The following is a 14,540-nucleotide window of genomic DNA, read 5'->3' as shown; positions in this document are numbered from 1 at the left end:
ATGCTATGTAGTAATACCGGTAAGATGGAATATGTATCACAGTGCCGCGATAACTGTGTCAGTAGAATAACTTCCAGAAATGTACCTATAATTCATACAATTAATAAAAATTGGGTTAGCGGTTTAGCTGTGTAACCGCAATTTATATTCCTTTGTACTTGTAAGAAAGAAATATTCCATTATTACATGGTTTTAAGGTTCTTCATGGCTTAGAAAATATTGAAACGAGGAGATACCTCGCTAATTGCTATTTACTTTTATTAATTAATATTAAAACGAAACCCACGGCCACTTTGATTCTGTTCTGTCTTCACGGTTCACGGATAAACTACTGAAAGGATTTTAATAAAAAAAGGGCCCATAGCCAGTTGCGCTGTCCGGTCGGTAAATGATCTGTGGTAACCCAGCAACCTTGTGGTCAGTAAGCAACCTTTGCCGCGGCCATTAATAGATGCGTAGTGGTATTTGAGCTGGGCGTCTTCGTGCTTCAGAGGGCACGCAAAAAATCGGTCCAAGTTCTTTGTCTACTAAAATAACAGTAGCTAAGCCATATCAATTGGCGACTTGAACAACTTTGAAACTAAACTACTAACCATACGATAAGAGGAAGAATAATAAACTTATTACACTTTTTTTTGTCTTTCAAAAATGATATAATTTTAAGATTATGTACAATTCTAGACTTGTAATTGCAGTTACGCAACCTGTGTTATTTATAAACTTCTTTACATACAAACAATGCAGGCAAAAACTAGTACTTACAATAGGGTTATATACATATACGTGATTCTTTAATCAAGAAAATCAGAGTATAATCCAGAAGAACCGCGCATTCAGTCCTAGAATTAATAATTTGAACTCGATTCTGTAGATTCGGTACTTTCGAGTATCGAGAGCTTCACATTTAAAATTTACTGCAAAATAGTTTCTACGACGCCCGCTAGGGTCGCTAAACTGATGGTCGTACAAAATTTTTGATGGCTAGCCGGTTGTCGGTAGTCGATAGTTATACAAAACACTCATGAAGTATGACGTCACAGTCCATCTTTATTATTCTTCTAATATCAATCTCACGGTTTTATAACTTGCTTATTTGTATAAGTAGTATTTATTCTTTGTTAATGTTGCAATTAAAATAGTTAATATTATATTATTACAACATTGTCATATATATAATGTGGGAAATTGTATTTTTTTAAAAGGAAACATTCCTCTTACTATAAAAAAAACACTATTTTATTGTTATTAGAATCCATAAAAAAACTAAGTATACCATGATTTAAAAAAAAATAGATCTAATAAAATATAATCATTCGAGTACAGTCAAACTGGGTAACTTTGAATCATTTGGGTAACATTGACAGTGGGAATATGAACTAGTTATGATTATTTTTTTATATGAAACCAACACAATTGACGTTACTCGTATGCTAATTTATTGAAATAGAACAATGAACTACAAATAAATGCGGTTTTCACAACATTGTTTTCTGGTTATTTACCTAATTAAGAATAATATAACATTATTACAGGCATACCCATATTAAATATGTTAAATAAACGTAATTATAAAAAAAATATTCTTGTGTATAAAATTGTATCCAATATTTTTTTATTATTAAGAGTACTAAAGCCAGAATATTAACGTTTCCGTGGCAATGTCTTGTTTGATAGAAGATTGCATATATTGTGTAATAATATTAAAGAAGCAAAGTTATCAGCTGATTTTATAGTCTTGGTGACAATTTTCTAGGTACCGTAGGATTACGGGGTTACTTTATGATTTTGGGGTTAATTTAATTATAGTCAGGGTGGCATATTCCATCTACAATCAGAAGTTAAATAATACTCTTTACAATCGAGTTGCAGCGTTTGTAGAATAGGGATTCCAAGGTAACAGAACAGAAATTATAATTAATCCGCCAGTCAGATAATTTAAAAATATTAGACACTTTTTTTTTCATTAAAAACAAATAAAGTCCCTTTCATAAAAAGCATTAAAGTTATGGAGTGGGGCTAATGACGTCACGGTGTTAGCATATTTTGTACTCTAACGTGACGTCATGCGACTTTTCAACTCAATGTATCGCGGTAATAATTTTAATATGCCCAAATATGACAAATACGTCTAGATGGACTAAAAAAAGAAAATGTTGGTAAAACAGCTGAGTTACTACCTACCTTTACCGACAATTCTACAAACGCCAGAATTCTCGTGTCACAATGTTCGTTCCCGTATTCCTCCGAAGAGGCTTTACCGATTCTCATGAAATTTTGTGAGCACTGAGCATATTGAGTGATATTAATATTACGTAATATTGCTCAAAACTATTAACTGTTAATGGTTAATATCTTGTAAAAAAATTGTCAATTCCTTTACAAGGTGACGATCGATTTGATTAAATGCAATATAATTCTGCAATCTTATTGTGCAATATTATTGATCGTCTAATAGCGACCTAAGCTAGTCTAAACATAAGAATACGTCAACCGGTTTCTACAACCGTTTGATGTAACAACATTAGTTACACGGTTCGCATTCTGATTATGTATTTCACCAAAAGCGGTTGTTCGTATAGTGATAAATAAATAAATAAAATGTTGTTATTATTGTTATCTGTCATCGTAGTGTTACTGTTGCTGGTGTCTTGGATACGTTTAGTTAGTGAGAGCATTAGGATTAATGTACCCGGACCTTTCCCTTTACCCTTTTTAGGGAATGCACATCTCTTCGTTGTCAAATCTTCAGGTAGGTCATTTTTTTTTATTTATATTCCAATTAATATAATTCGCCACTCGCAACGATATAAATATATATACCATTCGCAATGATATAAAGATAGTTAACTTGTTTATTTTGTTAATAGATAAAATTGTTACACTATATTTCGGTATTTTTATTCAGTATAGATTCAAAATGTATTTGTGTAATCATCATCATAATATATATTTTTTACCCGTTACTGTCCCACTGCTAGGCTAGGGTCTCCTTTCAGACGGAGGAGGGCTTAGGCCTTGAATCGACCATGCTGGCCAATAATTAATATTAAAGAAAATAAATAATTCGATATTTTCTTCCCAAAACAAAAATCATCAGGATTTATTAAAAAAAGGCAGGCATTTTTTACGTCGATTTTCTTCACTACTAGAACAAATCAACATTGATTCAATGTTAAACACACGTATTACACCGATAATTCAGTAGTATGTAAATATATTGGATTCTAGCTATGCTAGTTTACTACTATACTTATAATAAACTAGCTGACCCGCGCAACTTTGCTTGCGTCACATAAGAGAATCATAATTTTCCCCGTTTTTGTAACATTTTTCACTGGTACTCTGCTCCGATTAGTCATAGCGTGATGATATATAGCCTATAGCCTTCCTCGATAAATGGGCTATCTAACACTGAAATAATTTTTCAAATCGGACCAGTAGTTCCCGAGATTAGCGCGTTCAAACAAACAAAACAAACTCTTCAGCTTTATAATATTAGTATAGATATAATAGCTAAGTCCCCAACCCGCAATTGGCCAGCGTGATGGACTGAAGGCCTAACCTGCCCTCATTACGGGAGGAGACCCTAGCCCAGCAGTAAGACATTAATGGTTTAATTTATTTTATATTAGCTACGCACTTAAAAAATCTGTATGAAAAACCAACTATAATTAATATCAAATTTGTCTTATCATAAAAAAGTAAATAAGTATTACATGTTTTACTGGTTTAACACGTGTCTCTTAGGTATTATAATAAGTATAATATACTATGTGTTGATGTTGATATTACTCATATATTATAGTGCAAAAGTCAAGGACTCCAAGTATGGAGTACTATCGTTGATTTTGTAAATACAACTGTTATTGAGAGTAATGTTTGTCTCGCGACTTTATCAGAACATAATTCTGTTTATAATCTTTTATATTATCTTCAGTCTCGCATAATAATATAAATGCCATGTCTAGTCTGTCTAGATTAAGATGTAGGGTCTCAATAGTTCAATGCTTTAGTAACCCTGCAGCTTAAGAAAAAACTACTTTAAATATTGAACACGTAATGTTTTTTGTTTTGTTTGTAACGCCCTTGAATCGATGTATCGAAGAGTAATACTAATATTACAAGGCTGAAGAGTGTTTGTTTATTTGTTTGAACGCGCTAATCTCAGGAACTACTGGTCCGATTTGAAAAAATATTTCAGTGTTAGATAGCCCATTAATCGAGGAAGGCTATAGGCTATATATCATCGCGCTACTACCAACAGGAGCAGAGTACCATTAAAAAATGTTACAAAAACAGAGAAAATGTTGACCCATTTTCTCTTATGAGTAACGCGCGAGTCAGCTAGTCTATATAATAATATGCTTAGACTAGTGCGCAAAGATCCTAATTGTATTTTAATAAAGTGTAGCGCCGCGTGTGGCGGGTTCGAACCTCACTCGGGACAAATATTTAATTTGAGTGATGAGCACGTGTGATAATTTATATATTAATGTATGTATTAGGAAGTATACAAGTTTGATTATCAGTTGTCTGGCTACTATAGTAAAAGCACTGCTTTGGAATCAAATGACCGTGTGTGAGTTGTACGAAGATATTTATTTGTATTTATTGTAAAAGTATTTTTTTGTTCCAGAGTTCTTGAACCTACTTCAAAAGCTGTCACTCAAATATGGCGATGCGTTTCGAGTCCACTTTTTCTCATCACCATACGTGATATTGTCACATCCGAAATACATTGAGGTACTGTATAAAAAAACATTGCCTACTACTAGATAACAGAGATGATGCCTAATTTTGTTTTTTAGTCTTCTTCTTATCGTATGGTTAGTGGTCAACCTAGTGACTTTTTTTTTGACTGCCTCTGTGGCGCAGTGGTTTAGGTCACCTCGCCAACACCACTGCGTCGTGGGTTCGATTCCCACACGGATGCGATCCACAAATAATTGTTTCGGGTCTGGTTGTGCCTTGTGTCCGTTGTCTGTATGTTTGTAAAAGTCCCCGCGACGCAAGAGCAATTCTTAGTGCGGGAGTTGTCTTTTTAAAAAAAAAAAAAAGTGTCATAGTTGTTCAAGCCGCCCGAGAGGCCTTTGACGTGGCTTAACGACTGTTATCTTAGTAGACAACAACCGGGACCGACTTTTAACGTACCCTCCGAAGCACGGAGACGCCCAGTTCAATTACCACTATGCAGTCACCCATCTCTGGAATAACCGCGCCAATGATTGCTTCACCCACAGATCGTTTGCCGACCGATGGGCGCAACTGGCTATGGGCGCCTCTCTGTTTTTTAGTCTATCTAGTAGATATCGAAAAATAATTACACACGTATTTGTAATGTTTGTGCATAATAAAATTACTACCACGATACATTGACTAGGAATATCGCATGACGTCACGTTAAAATACAAAATGTATAATACCGTGACGTCATTAGCCCCTACTCCATAACTTTAATGCTTTTTAAGTAAGTGACTTTATTGGTTTTTAATAAAAAATACGTGTTTAATATTTTTATCTCACTGGCGGATTAATTATAATTTCTGTTCTGTCACCTTGGAAACATCCCTATTATCAGTATGTAGCGATCACGGCCAGTTTATCTCTAACTGACCGAATGTATGACTAATGTAATATGGCTTCTGTCATAAAAACACTTATCAGTGGCGTGAATTCGGTACTTGATTGGGTTAACGAAAGATTATTAAACTTGTACTCGTAAAAGGTTCATCTAAAATGCTCAGAATACGTCATTTTTTTCGTAAATCTATACTAATATTATAAAGCTGAAGAGTTTGTTTGTTTGTTTGTTTGAACGCGCTAATCTCAGAAACTATATATTCTTTCAGTGTTAGATAGCCCATTTATCGAGGAAGGCTATAGGCTATATATCATCACGCTACGACCAATAGGAGCAGTGTAACAGTAAAAAATGATACAAAAACGGGGAAAATTTTGACCCATTCTCTCTTATGTGACGCAAGCGAAGTTGCGCGGGTCAGCTAGTAATATATAAATTTTTATTATTACTGACTAAAACAATTTATTTGGCACTCATTTGATTCCAACGATAATACGGTATCGTGACGTCACTACATTATGTCTCTATACATTTTTTTTTTACATTTCATAAAGAGTAGCTGATTTGACTGTTGTCAAGTACCCAATTATACACAATGAGGGGTGATCTCCTACTGCTTGGTCATCGACTAGGTATCAACAACCGGCTAGCCATCGAGATATTTGTATGAAAACCTGTTCAGCGCCTCTAATGGGTGCCGTAGGAACTAATTGTTCAGTACATTTTAATTTTCAAACTCTCGATACTGTTCTTCTAAAACAATTAAATTATACTACACATTTAAATCAAATCAAAGAATTAAATTATTATTTATATCATAAATTCTGATAATCAGTACACATTATTTAGATTTCATATACTTAGTCGAACGTTACGCAAAGGCCAACTTACATTGACCTTATATGATAACATCAAACACAATTAATTAATCGAAAAGCCAAAAATAAACTGTAACAAAAATATTCACTCTTAATTAGTGGTTTACCTCGGATAAAATTAAGGTATTTATTTATTTCCAGCCTTTAGTGTCAAGCACGGAATACATAACAAAGGGCAGGTCGTACAGTTTTCTGAGCTGTTGGCTCGGTCGTGGCCTCCTCACTTCCACAGGTACTCAAATCTTTACTAATATTATAAAGCTGAAGAGTTTGTTTGTTTGTTTGAACGCGCTAATCTCAGAATCTACTGGTCTGATTTGAAAAATTCTATAAGTGTTAGATAGCTCATTTATCGAGGAAGGCTATAGGCTGTATATCATCACGCTACGACTAATAGCAGCAGAGCAGCAGTAAAAAATGTTACAAAAAGTGGGAAAATTTTGACCCATTCTCTCTTATGTGACGCAAGCGAAGTTGCACGGGTCAACCGGTTTAAAAGTAAAAATATGGTCTCGCAATAATTACTATAAATAACTTTTGGGTATCAACAAAACATATCCGTTTTAATGCAAGTACGAATAAAGATTTATTAGGTATGTTGATGATGATGACTTTATTAGTGTTAGTGTTTTTTATTAGCTTATTATTCTGCTGTTACATTCTTCGTTATACTTCAGAAAACAAGGGACAAAAAAACAAAACACTAAAATCTTATGATCATTGACCGGCACAACCTAACCTTCAGTAATTACGTATATTATATAGTATTAAATACTTAAATTAGTTAATTCACTTCCATGTTCTCAGGTCAAAGATGGAAAACTCATCGTAGGTTCCTGACGCCAGCTTTCCACTTCAACATTCTGCAGAACTTTCTGCCCGTGTTCTGTAAGAACCAGAGAGTGTTGACGGAGAAACTGCGCAACATGGCGGACCGCCCATCCATCGACTTGCTCCCGCATGTGGCTCTTGCTGCTCTTGACAATGTCACTGGTGAGAGCTTCTTTCTTTACCCGTAATTGTCCCACTGCTGGGCAAAGGTCTCATCCCGAGCTAGACAGGGGTTAGCCCATGAGTCCACCCGCTGATCAAGTGCGAGTCCATCGCGCACGAATGAAATATAATAAAAATCAAGATGGCAACGTAACGGCGAAGACATCCATTTTTATTTATATCTAGAATATGTGAAGTTGGGGTCGGTAGAGTTAGGCCGTGTCCAGAGTGTCGTCTTGGCAACATTTTACATGATGTTTTTGGTGGGATCATACTTATATAGATACATTTCCAACCAGGCTCAGAACAGATACTCGAGGTCATCTCACGACCCACCACGCGCGGCGCTACGGTTATTGCGGCGAGGAGACCCTGTTAACCGTGCTAAACTGATTGTATAATGTACGAATAGTAGGCATTAATGACAATAATTAGTATTTCTTTATTTCAGAGTCCATAATGGGAGTCTGCGTAGATGCACAGAAACATAAGGAATCAGAATACGTAAAGTCTATTGAAGCGTGAGTTTTAACCAAAATAAAAAAAATACATTGCCTCTGTGGTCGGACAGTCTTATCATGAAGTCTCGGGTTCGATTTCCCGGTCGGGCATAGTGTTACTAGTCTTTTCTAATTTATATAGATCACTCTCAAAAATTGTCCTAAGTTTAATAAGAGACTATATTATTGCTATATAACAGATACCTTACCAGTTATATGGCAAGAGCTTGATACCTAAAATTTATTAACAAATCGAATATTTTATTTTTTATTCCTTATTTTTACACATAGGCTCTCAGCAATAGTGACGATGCGTATGCAAATACCTATATTTGGCGAAGATGCTATATTCAACCTTCTTCCTTACAAGACAAGGCAGGATAAAGCCGTTAAGTTTTTACACGAACAGACTAACAAGGTAATAAATGCGAGACGCGAGGAACTGAGGAAGGCGAATATTACTAGTCTAGGAGAAAATAGTGATATTGGTAAGTGAAATAAAATAAGAAGAAAGATTAACTCATCCATGTTCCACTGCTGGGCAAGGAAAAAGGGTGGATTTAAGCCTTGAGTCCAACACGCTGGTCAAGTGCGGCTTGAAGACTTTGAATAGCTAAACTGTTCTAAAGAACTCTAAGGCATGCAAGGTTGCGTACGATGTTTTCCTTTACTATTGAGACATTTGATAATCATTTCTAATACATTCATAATTTCAACATCATATACATATATATACAACTAACACAAATATTAATTTAATTTGACTGAAAGCGATCACTTTTTCGATAACTGTGAAATTGAAATGTTTCCAACAATTTCTTGAAGGTATAAAGAATAAACATGCATTCTTGGATCTTCTGCTGCTTGCTGAGATTGATGGAAAAAAGTTTGATGCTGAAAGCATAAGGGAAGAAGTCGACACATTTATGTTTGAGGTTTGTACTTTTACATTATATTTATCTATACTAATATTATAAAGCTGAAGAGTTTGTTTGTTTAGCGCGCTAATCTCAGGAACTACTGGTCCGATTTGAAAAATCCTTTCAGTTTTAGGTAGCCCATTTATTGAGGAAGGAAGGAGCCATTCTCTCTTATATGACGCAAGCGAAGTTGCGCGGGTCAGCTAGTCTTAGGTAAAGTCCTTTAGTAAGGACAGCAATAAATAAAAGCATAGTATATTTTTTTATGCGAGTAGTACGATTTTCGACAATGATAGCCAAAATAGCTACGGACATTTTTTTTTATGAAAACCTAATCAGCGCCTCGGGCTTAAATCAAAACCAAGTAATAAAGCGAGAACGATTTTTTGCTTAGTTTTTAAAAGTCGAATGATGCCTCCGTGATATCACCGAATCTCTACTAATATAAAAAAGCTGAATAGTTTGTTTGTTTGTTTGCTTCTTTGAGCGCGCTAATCTCAAGAACTACTGGTTCAATTTGGAAAATTCTTTCAATATTAGATAGGCTATTTATCGAGGAAAGCTATAGGCTATATATCACCACGCTACGACCAATAGGAACAAAGTACCAGTAAAAAATATTACAAAAACGTGGAAAATTATGACCCATTCACGACGCAAGCGAAGTTGCGCGGCTCAGCTATATGATATGCATCGAGTAATCGTGCTATTGATTTGCTATGTCTTCCCTCCCTGCTATGCTGAATTGGTTGCCCACCATTAGCGTGAGGTGTCCTGCGCATGGCAGCAGTTGCGCTACTGTGTAATGTCCCATTGAACATCGCGTCAACCTTCGATTGCGTCGGAGGAATTCTATTACAGTTAGTATGACTGCAGTTTGTAATGAAATGACCGTATGTGAGTTGCCTAATAATATTTATATATTCCATTTAAGTTTTTAATTTGTTTTACAGGGTCATGACACAACGACATCTGGGGTATCATACACTCTTTTCTGTCTGTCTCAACATAGAGATGTCCAGGACAAGATTTACGAGGAACTCAAGACTATTTTCGGAGATGACATGAACAGAGACCCTACTTACCAGTGAGTGACATTGAATTTATTTTTTTTTAATTAAGAAAGTCTTTCTGGCCGATCAAGACATATATTATGTACTAGCTGACCCGCGCAACTTCGCTTGCGTCACATAAGAGACAATGGGTCATTATTTTCCCCGTTTTCGTAACATTTTTTATTCCTACTCTGCTTCTATCGGTCGTAGCGTGATGATATATAGCCTATAACCTTCCTCGGGAAATGGGCTATCTAACACTGAAAGAATTTTTCAAATCGGTCCAGTAGTTCCTGAGATTAGCGCGTTCAAACAAACAAACAAACTCTTCAGCTTTATAATATTAGTATAGATAAAAGAGCAGTGAGAGCCGAGTGGTATAAGCTGATACCTCCCACGCAAGTGGACACAGATTTCGAACCCGAGGCAACACACCAATGAGTTTTAGAAGTTATGTGTGTATTAGAAATAATTACCACTTGTTCCATCGATGAAGAAAAACATTTGGATACCTGACAGTTCTTTAGAACAGTTTTTGAAGGTATGCAAAGTTCCCAACCCACCACTTGGCCAGCGTGGTTGACTGAAGGCCTAACCCCTCGCTCATTACGGGAGTAGACCCTTGCATCGCAGTGGGACAGAATGGGTTATTTTTTTTATGAGATAACGTCTTGTATTAAGAAGCCTGAAGGGTTCTCAGTACGGCATTAACATCGTGAATTGATTTTGCATTTCATACACATATTTATTGTTATCTGATTAACAAGCAGTTGATACTAAATCAATTTTTATTTAATGTTAAGTTACGATAAAAATACATATAATCCCTTTAACTAAATAACTACAGATACGTTTACGAATAAGGGTGTTAACCACATGGTACGTAGGCACAATTTAATGCAAAGACGGCCCTTTGTTTAGTCTAATTTATACCTAGTTTGTACAGGATAATTTACGACTTGGTTGTCCAGCCTAATTTATGATGAAAAACAGTTTAAATAAAATGTACTACACTATCTTTGTATGTATAAATACGACCTCATTAGCAATTTAAGGGTATTGGTGATAAATGCTTTCGGGTTAGACCATACACATGGTGGAAATGTATTATTTTTGAAAAATAAAAGCATGTTACTTTTAGTGAATTTTGCCTATGCAGTACCGCAATTCTATACCACTACTATCGAAAAATGTTTATTGTTGTGTCAGCGCCTCTAGCGGGCGTCGTAGAAACTATTTTAGCAATACATTGCAAATGTCAAACTCCCGATACTAGATGGTTCCAATTGGAGAGGATCGTGCTTACAGATCGACTTGTGCAATAGAAAAAATGACGGAAAATCGTGTACAGTTCTGATAAAACTGTATTTTACTTGCAGCTCTCCTGTAGAGTATGTACTACTATGCACACTTCTACCACTATCGACAAACTTTACATGAAAACCTGATCAGCGCACCCCTCCAATCAATAATAGCGCTATTGCATATAACATTAAAGGATCGTAGGCTATTGAACTAACCCTTTATCGTCGTTTCCTATCTTTCAGTGAACTACATCAGATGAAGTATTTGGAGCTGGCGATGAAAGAATGTATGCGCCTGTTCCCGCCGGTACCGCTAATTGAAAGGCGAATGAACAAAGACTGTGGTTCGTTATTCTTACTTCAATATAATTTTGTCAAAAGCAAATCTGCTTGTTACAATTTTAAAAGAAAATCAATCAATCAGCCTTTTTTTTCAACTATGTTGGAGTCGGGTTCCGGTCTCACAGGATGCCTGACTACCACTATTTTACATGCAGCGACTACCTATCGAACCTCCGTTATAACCCTGGGTTATAATATTATACCCCTCGGTAAGACTGGTTGTCAGACTTTCAAGCTTCTGACTACTGTTAACGATTGTCAAAGATCTTCGAAAATGACAGCCGGGACCCACAATTAAATCTTTCCATGCAGACAAAAACACGGGAATAATTTATTTATAATATTATAATGCAACGAGTCTTAAAGTCGATTGAAAATTAAAGGTTAGGATATCTTATTGGTTTACCAGAAGTTTCGATCGAATTGCATCACCGTGGTCATAGACCCGCGTTTAAGACCCGTTGCATAATAATATTATGTGTAAGCGAGAGTTTAAAATCGTTAATATTTTATTATATTTCAGAGGTTGGTAGTTTAAAGTTGGTGAAAGGCACTTCGGTAATGATAAATATATACCAGACACAGCGACATCCGGACCTTTATGATGACCCTCTGGAGTTCAGACCGGAGCGGTTTGCGACTCCCTTGAAGAATCCGTTTAACTTCCTGGCTTTCAGTGCTGGACCCAGGAATTGTATAGGTGAGGATTGTGTCAAACTACTGACAGATAACTTGATTGTGTATGAGTGGGCATTATTATATTCCACCAACTTAGTAAAGAGTCTACAATGGAAAGTAAGGCTAAGTTCATATGAACTTAACGTATACTGAGTTGCGGGCGTCCTCCAGTGCCTATAAACGAGAAAGTAATTAGACATTTGGGAAATGGGGTATTTTGGCCTATATGTGCCAATTGCTATTACACTATGCATCACTTTAAAAGTTTGTGTTTTGTTATACAGGTCAAAAGTTCGCGATGATGGAGCTGAAAGTAATGGTGTCAGAGATAATCAAACACTTCATAATACTACCGTCGCACATACAGCCGGAGCTCAGCGCCGATCTCGTGCTCAGATCTAAGAATGGAGTACATGTCAAACTGATGCCCAGAAATTCGAATTAATTGTAACAGTATTAATGTTAATAACTGTATATTATTATTTATAAATAAATAAATAAACTTGTATTTGCCTTATTTATAAACATTAGCCATTCATTTTATAAAACATACATATATAATTATGTACAAAATAACTAAACTGCACGTTTGGTGCCGTAGTCAACGTGGTCACCTCGCCGCAATAACCGTAGCGCCATAGCGGTTCGAATCCTAACTAGGACAAATACTTGTGCGATAAGCACGAGTATTTGTTCTGAGCCTGTTTGTAAATGTATCTATTTAGAAGTATATAAATTGTATGTTTATCAGTTATTTGGTCACTATAGTACAAGCTCTGCTTAGTTTAGAATCAAATAATCGTGTGTAAGTTGTCAAAAAGAAAAAACATAATACACGCCTTGTTTCCATCAAAGCAGACGGTAGCCAAATAACGCCACTTGAATAATTTCGAGTATGTAAAATGCCTCTGTGAACGGTAACGATGCGACTCGGGTTCGATTACCTTCTCTGTGCGACAGCCGATTCTAGTTAAACAAGCAATGGCACGATATACCCAAGGTTTCTGAGGTACATTTAGCGGTAGTTTATCTATTCAATAGCGCTTAAACTCATATAAATAAAGAGCTATTGAATAGATAAACTACCGCTAATGTACCTACTCAGAAACCGGGGATGAATTACTTAGACATAAAATGACAATTACAAAGCAAGTGATATTATTATCATAAAAACAAATTACATAATTTAGTCAATAACAAGTGCCTACTAAAAATATGTTAGCTTGCAAACGTACTAACGAACAATATACGAAAATACACCGTAACCCTGACTCCATAAAAATATATGAAGACCACCATCGAATATCGACAACCGAGTAGCTATCGACAAATTTTGCATGAAATAGTAATCAGCGCTCTTAGGATATTCCGCAAGAACTATTTTAAATTTCCTTCTGTGTATTAAAGAGGTAAATATCGGACGCTCGCTACTCACTAGTACCATCTGCAGAAAATCACAATTAAATATTTTGATTACATAAAGTTGTGTTATGAGCAAAACATGTAGTTTTGCTCATAACACAACTTGAACGGGCTTCAACGATGTGAATGAAGCCTTGAAGTGACGTCAAGTACACTTAAAATATGATATGGCCTTAAGTTGTTATGAGCTAAGACTAGTATGAGTCTTGTTGAAATCCTAAAAACTGTTCTGATAGGCAAACAACGTTGTCTTTAGTAGGAAAAGGTTTGCTTCTTAGCTTCTATGTCTACTCAACTATGCTGACCAGTAGCGCGGCTTTTGTACTACGATTATATTTTTCATTTACATTTAAAATTACTTAAAAAATAGTTCTTAAAAAATACGGTAGGGGCTCTGACCCGTTTATCTTTCCAAGGGAGAACATTCATTTTGGGCATGCTTTCAAAGGGCAAAAAAAATTACAAATATCGAACCAGCCATTAAGAGCAATAGTTAGTATGGCACAAAAGTTGTAGGATCTCATTGAACCAAGTTATACAAGTTTGAAGATTCATTATTTTCAAACTTTTATTCATTTCTGAAAGTGCTAGGAAGCATAAAATAATCTGTACTAATATTATAAAGCTGAAGAGTTTGTTTGTTTGTTTGTTTGAACGCGCTAATCTCAGGAACTACGAGTGATTAACATTGCTAGAAGTAAGTATACTGGCGTGACATAATGAACAGTTAAAAGATTTTTGATGACAAACCACAAATTATAAAGATAGAAAAACGGTAGGCGCTATTACGATGACATTACGTGTATATGGCGGCACGAAGGTCCATGACGCCATCTCCATGCTCCGGATAATCACCGAGAAGTTGAC

At 35.7% G+C, this 14,540-nt stretch overlaps 1 protein-coding gene across 1 annotated transcript; it reads left to right on the top strand.

Annotated features, from left to right (window-relative positions):
• The first annotated feature begins 2,542 nt into the window (after positions 1-2,542).
• On the top strand, positions 2,543-12,759 carry LOC142974316 (cytochrome P450 4d2-like). Its single transcript, XM_076116565.1, has 11 exons — positions 2,543-2,749; positions 4,637-4,743; positions 6,601-6,691; positions 7,267-7,452; positions 7,904-7,973; positions 8,244-8,440; positions 8,778-8,887; positions 9,826-9,959; positions 11,475-11,575; positions 12,097-12,273; positions 12,536-12,759. Exons 1-11 carry the CDS (start codon positions 2,599-2,601, stop codon positions 12,694-12,696), a joined length of 1,485 nt encoding a protein of 494 aa, XP_075972680.1. The 5' UTR covers positions 2,543-2,598; the 3' UTR covers positions 12,697-12,759.
• Positions 12,760-14,540: the final 1,781 nt, after the last annotated feature.

The sequence above is a fragment of the Anticarsia gemmatalis genome, chromosome 7 (genome assembly GCF_050436995.1).
Source record: "Anticarsia gemmatalis isolate Benzon Research Colony breed Stoneville strain chromosome 7, ilAntGemm2 primary, whole genome shotgun sequence".
Lineage (NCBI taxonomy): Eukaryota > Metazoa > Arthropoda > Insecta > Lepidoptera > Erebidae > Anticarsia > Anticarsia gemmatalis.
The sequence above is the reverse complement of the archived record's forward strand: the minus strand, read 5'-3'. Positions and strand labels throughout refer to the sequence as shown.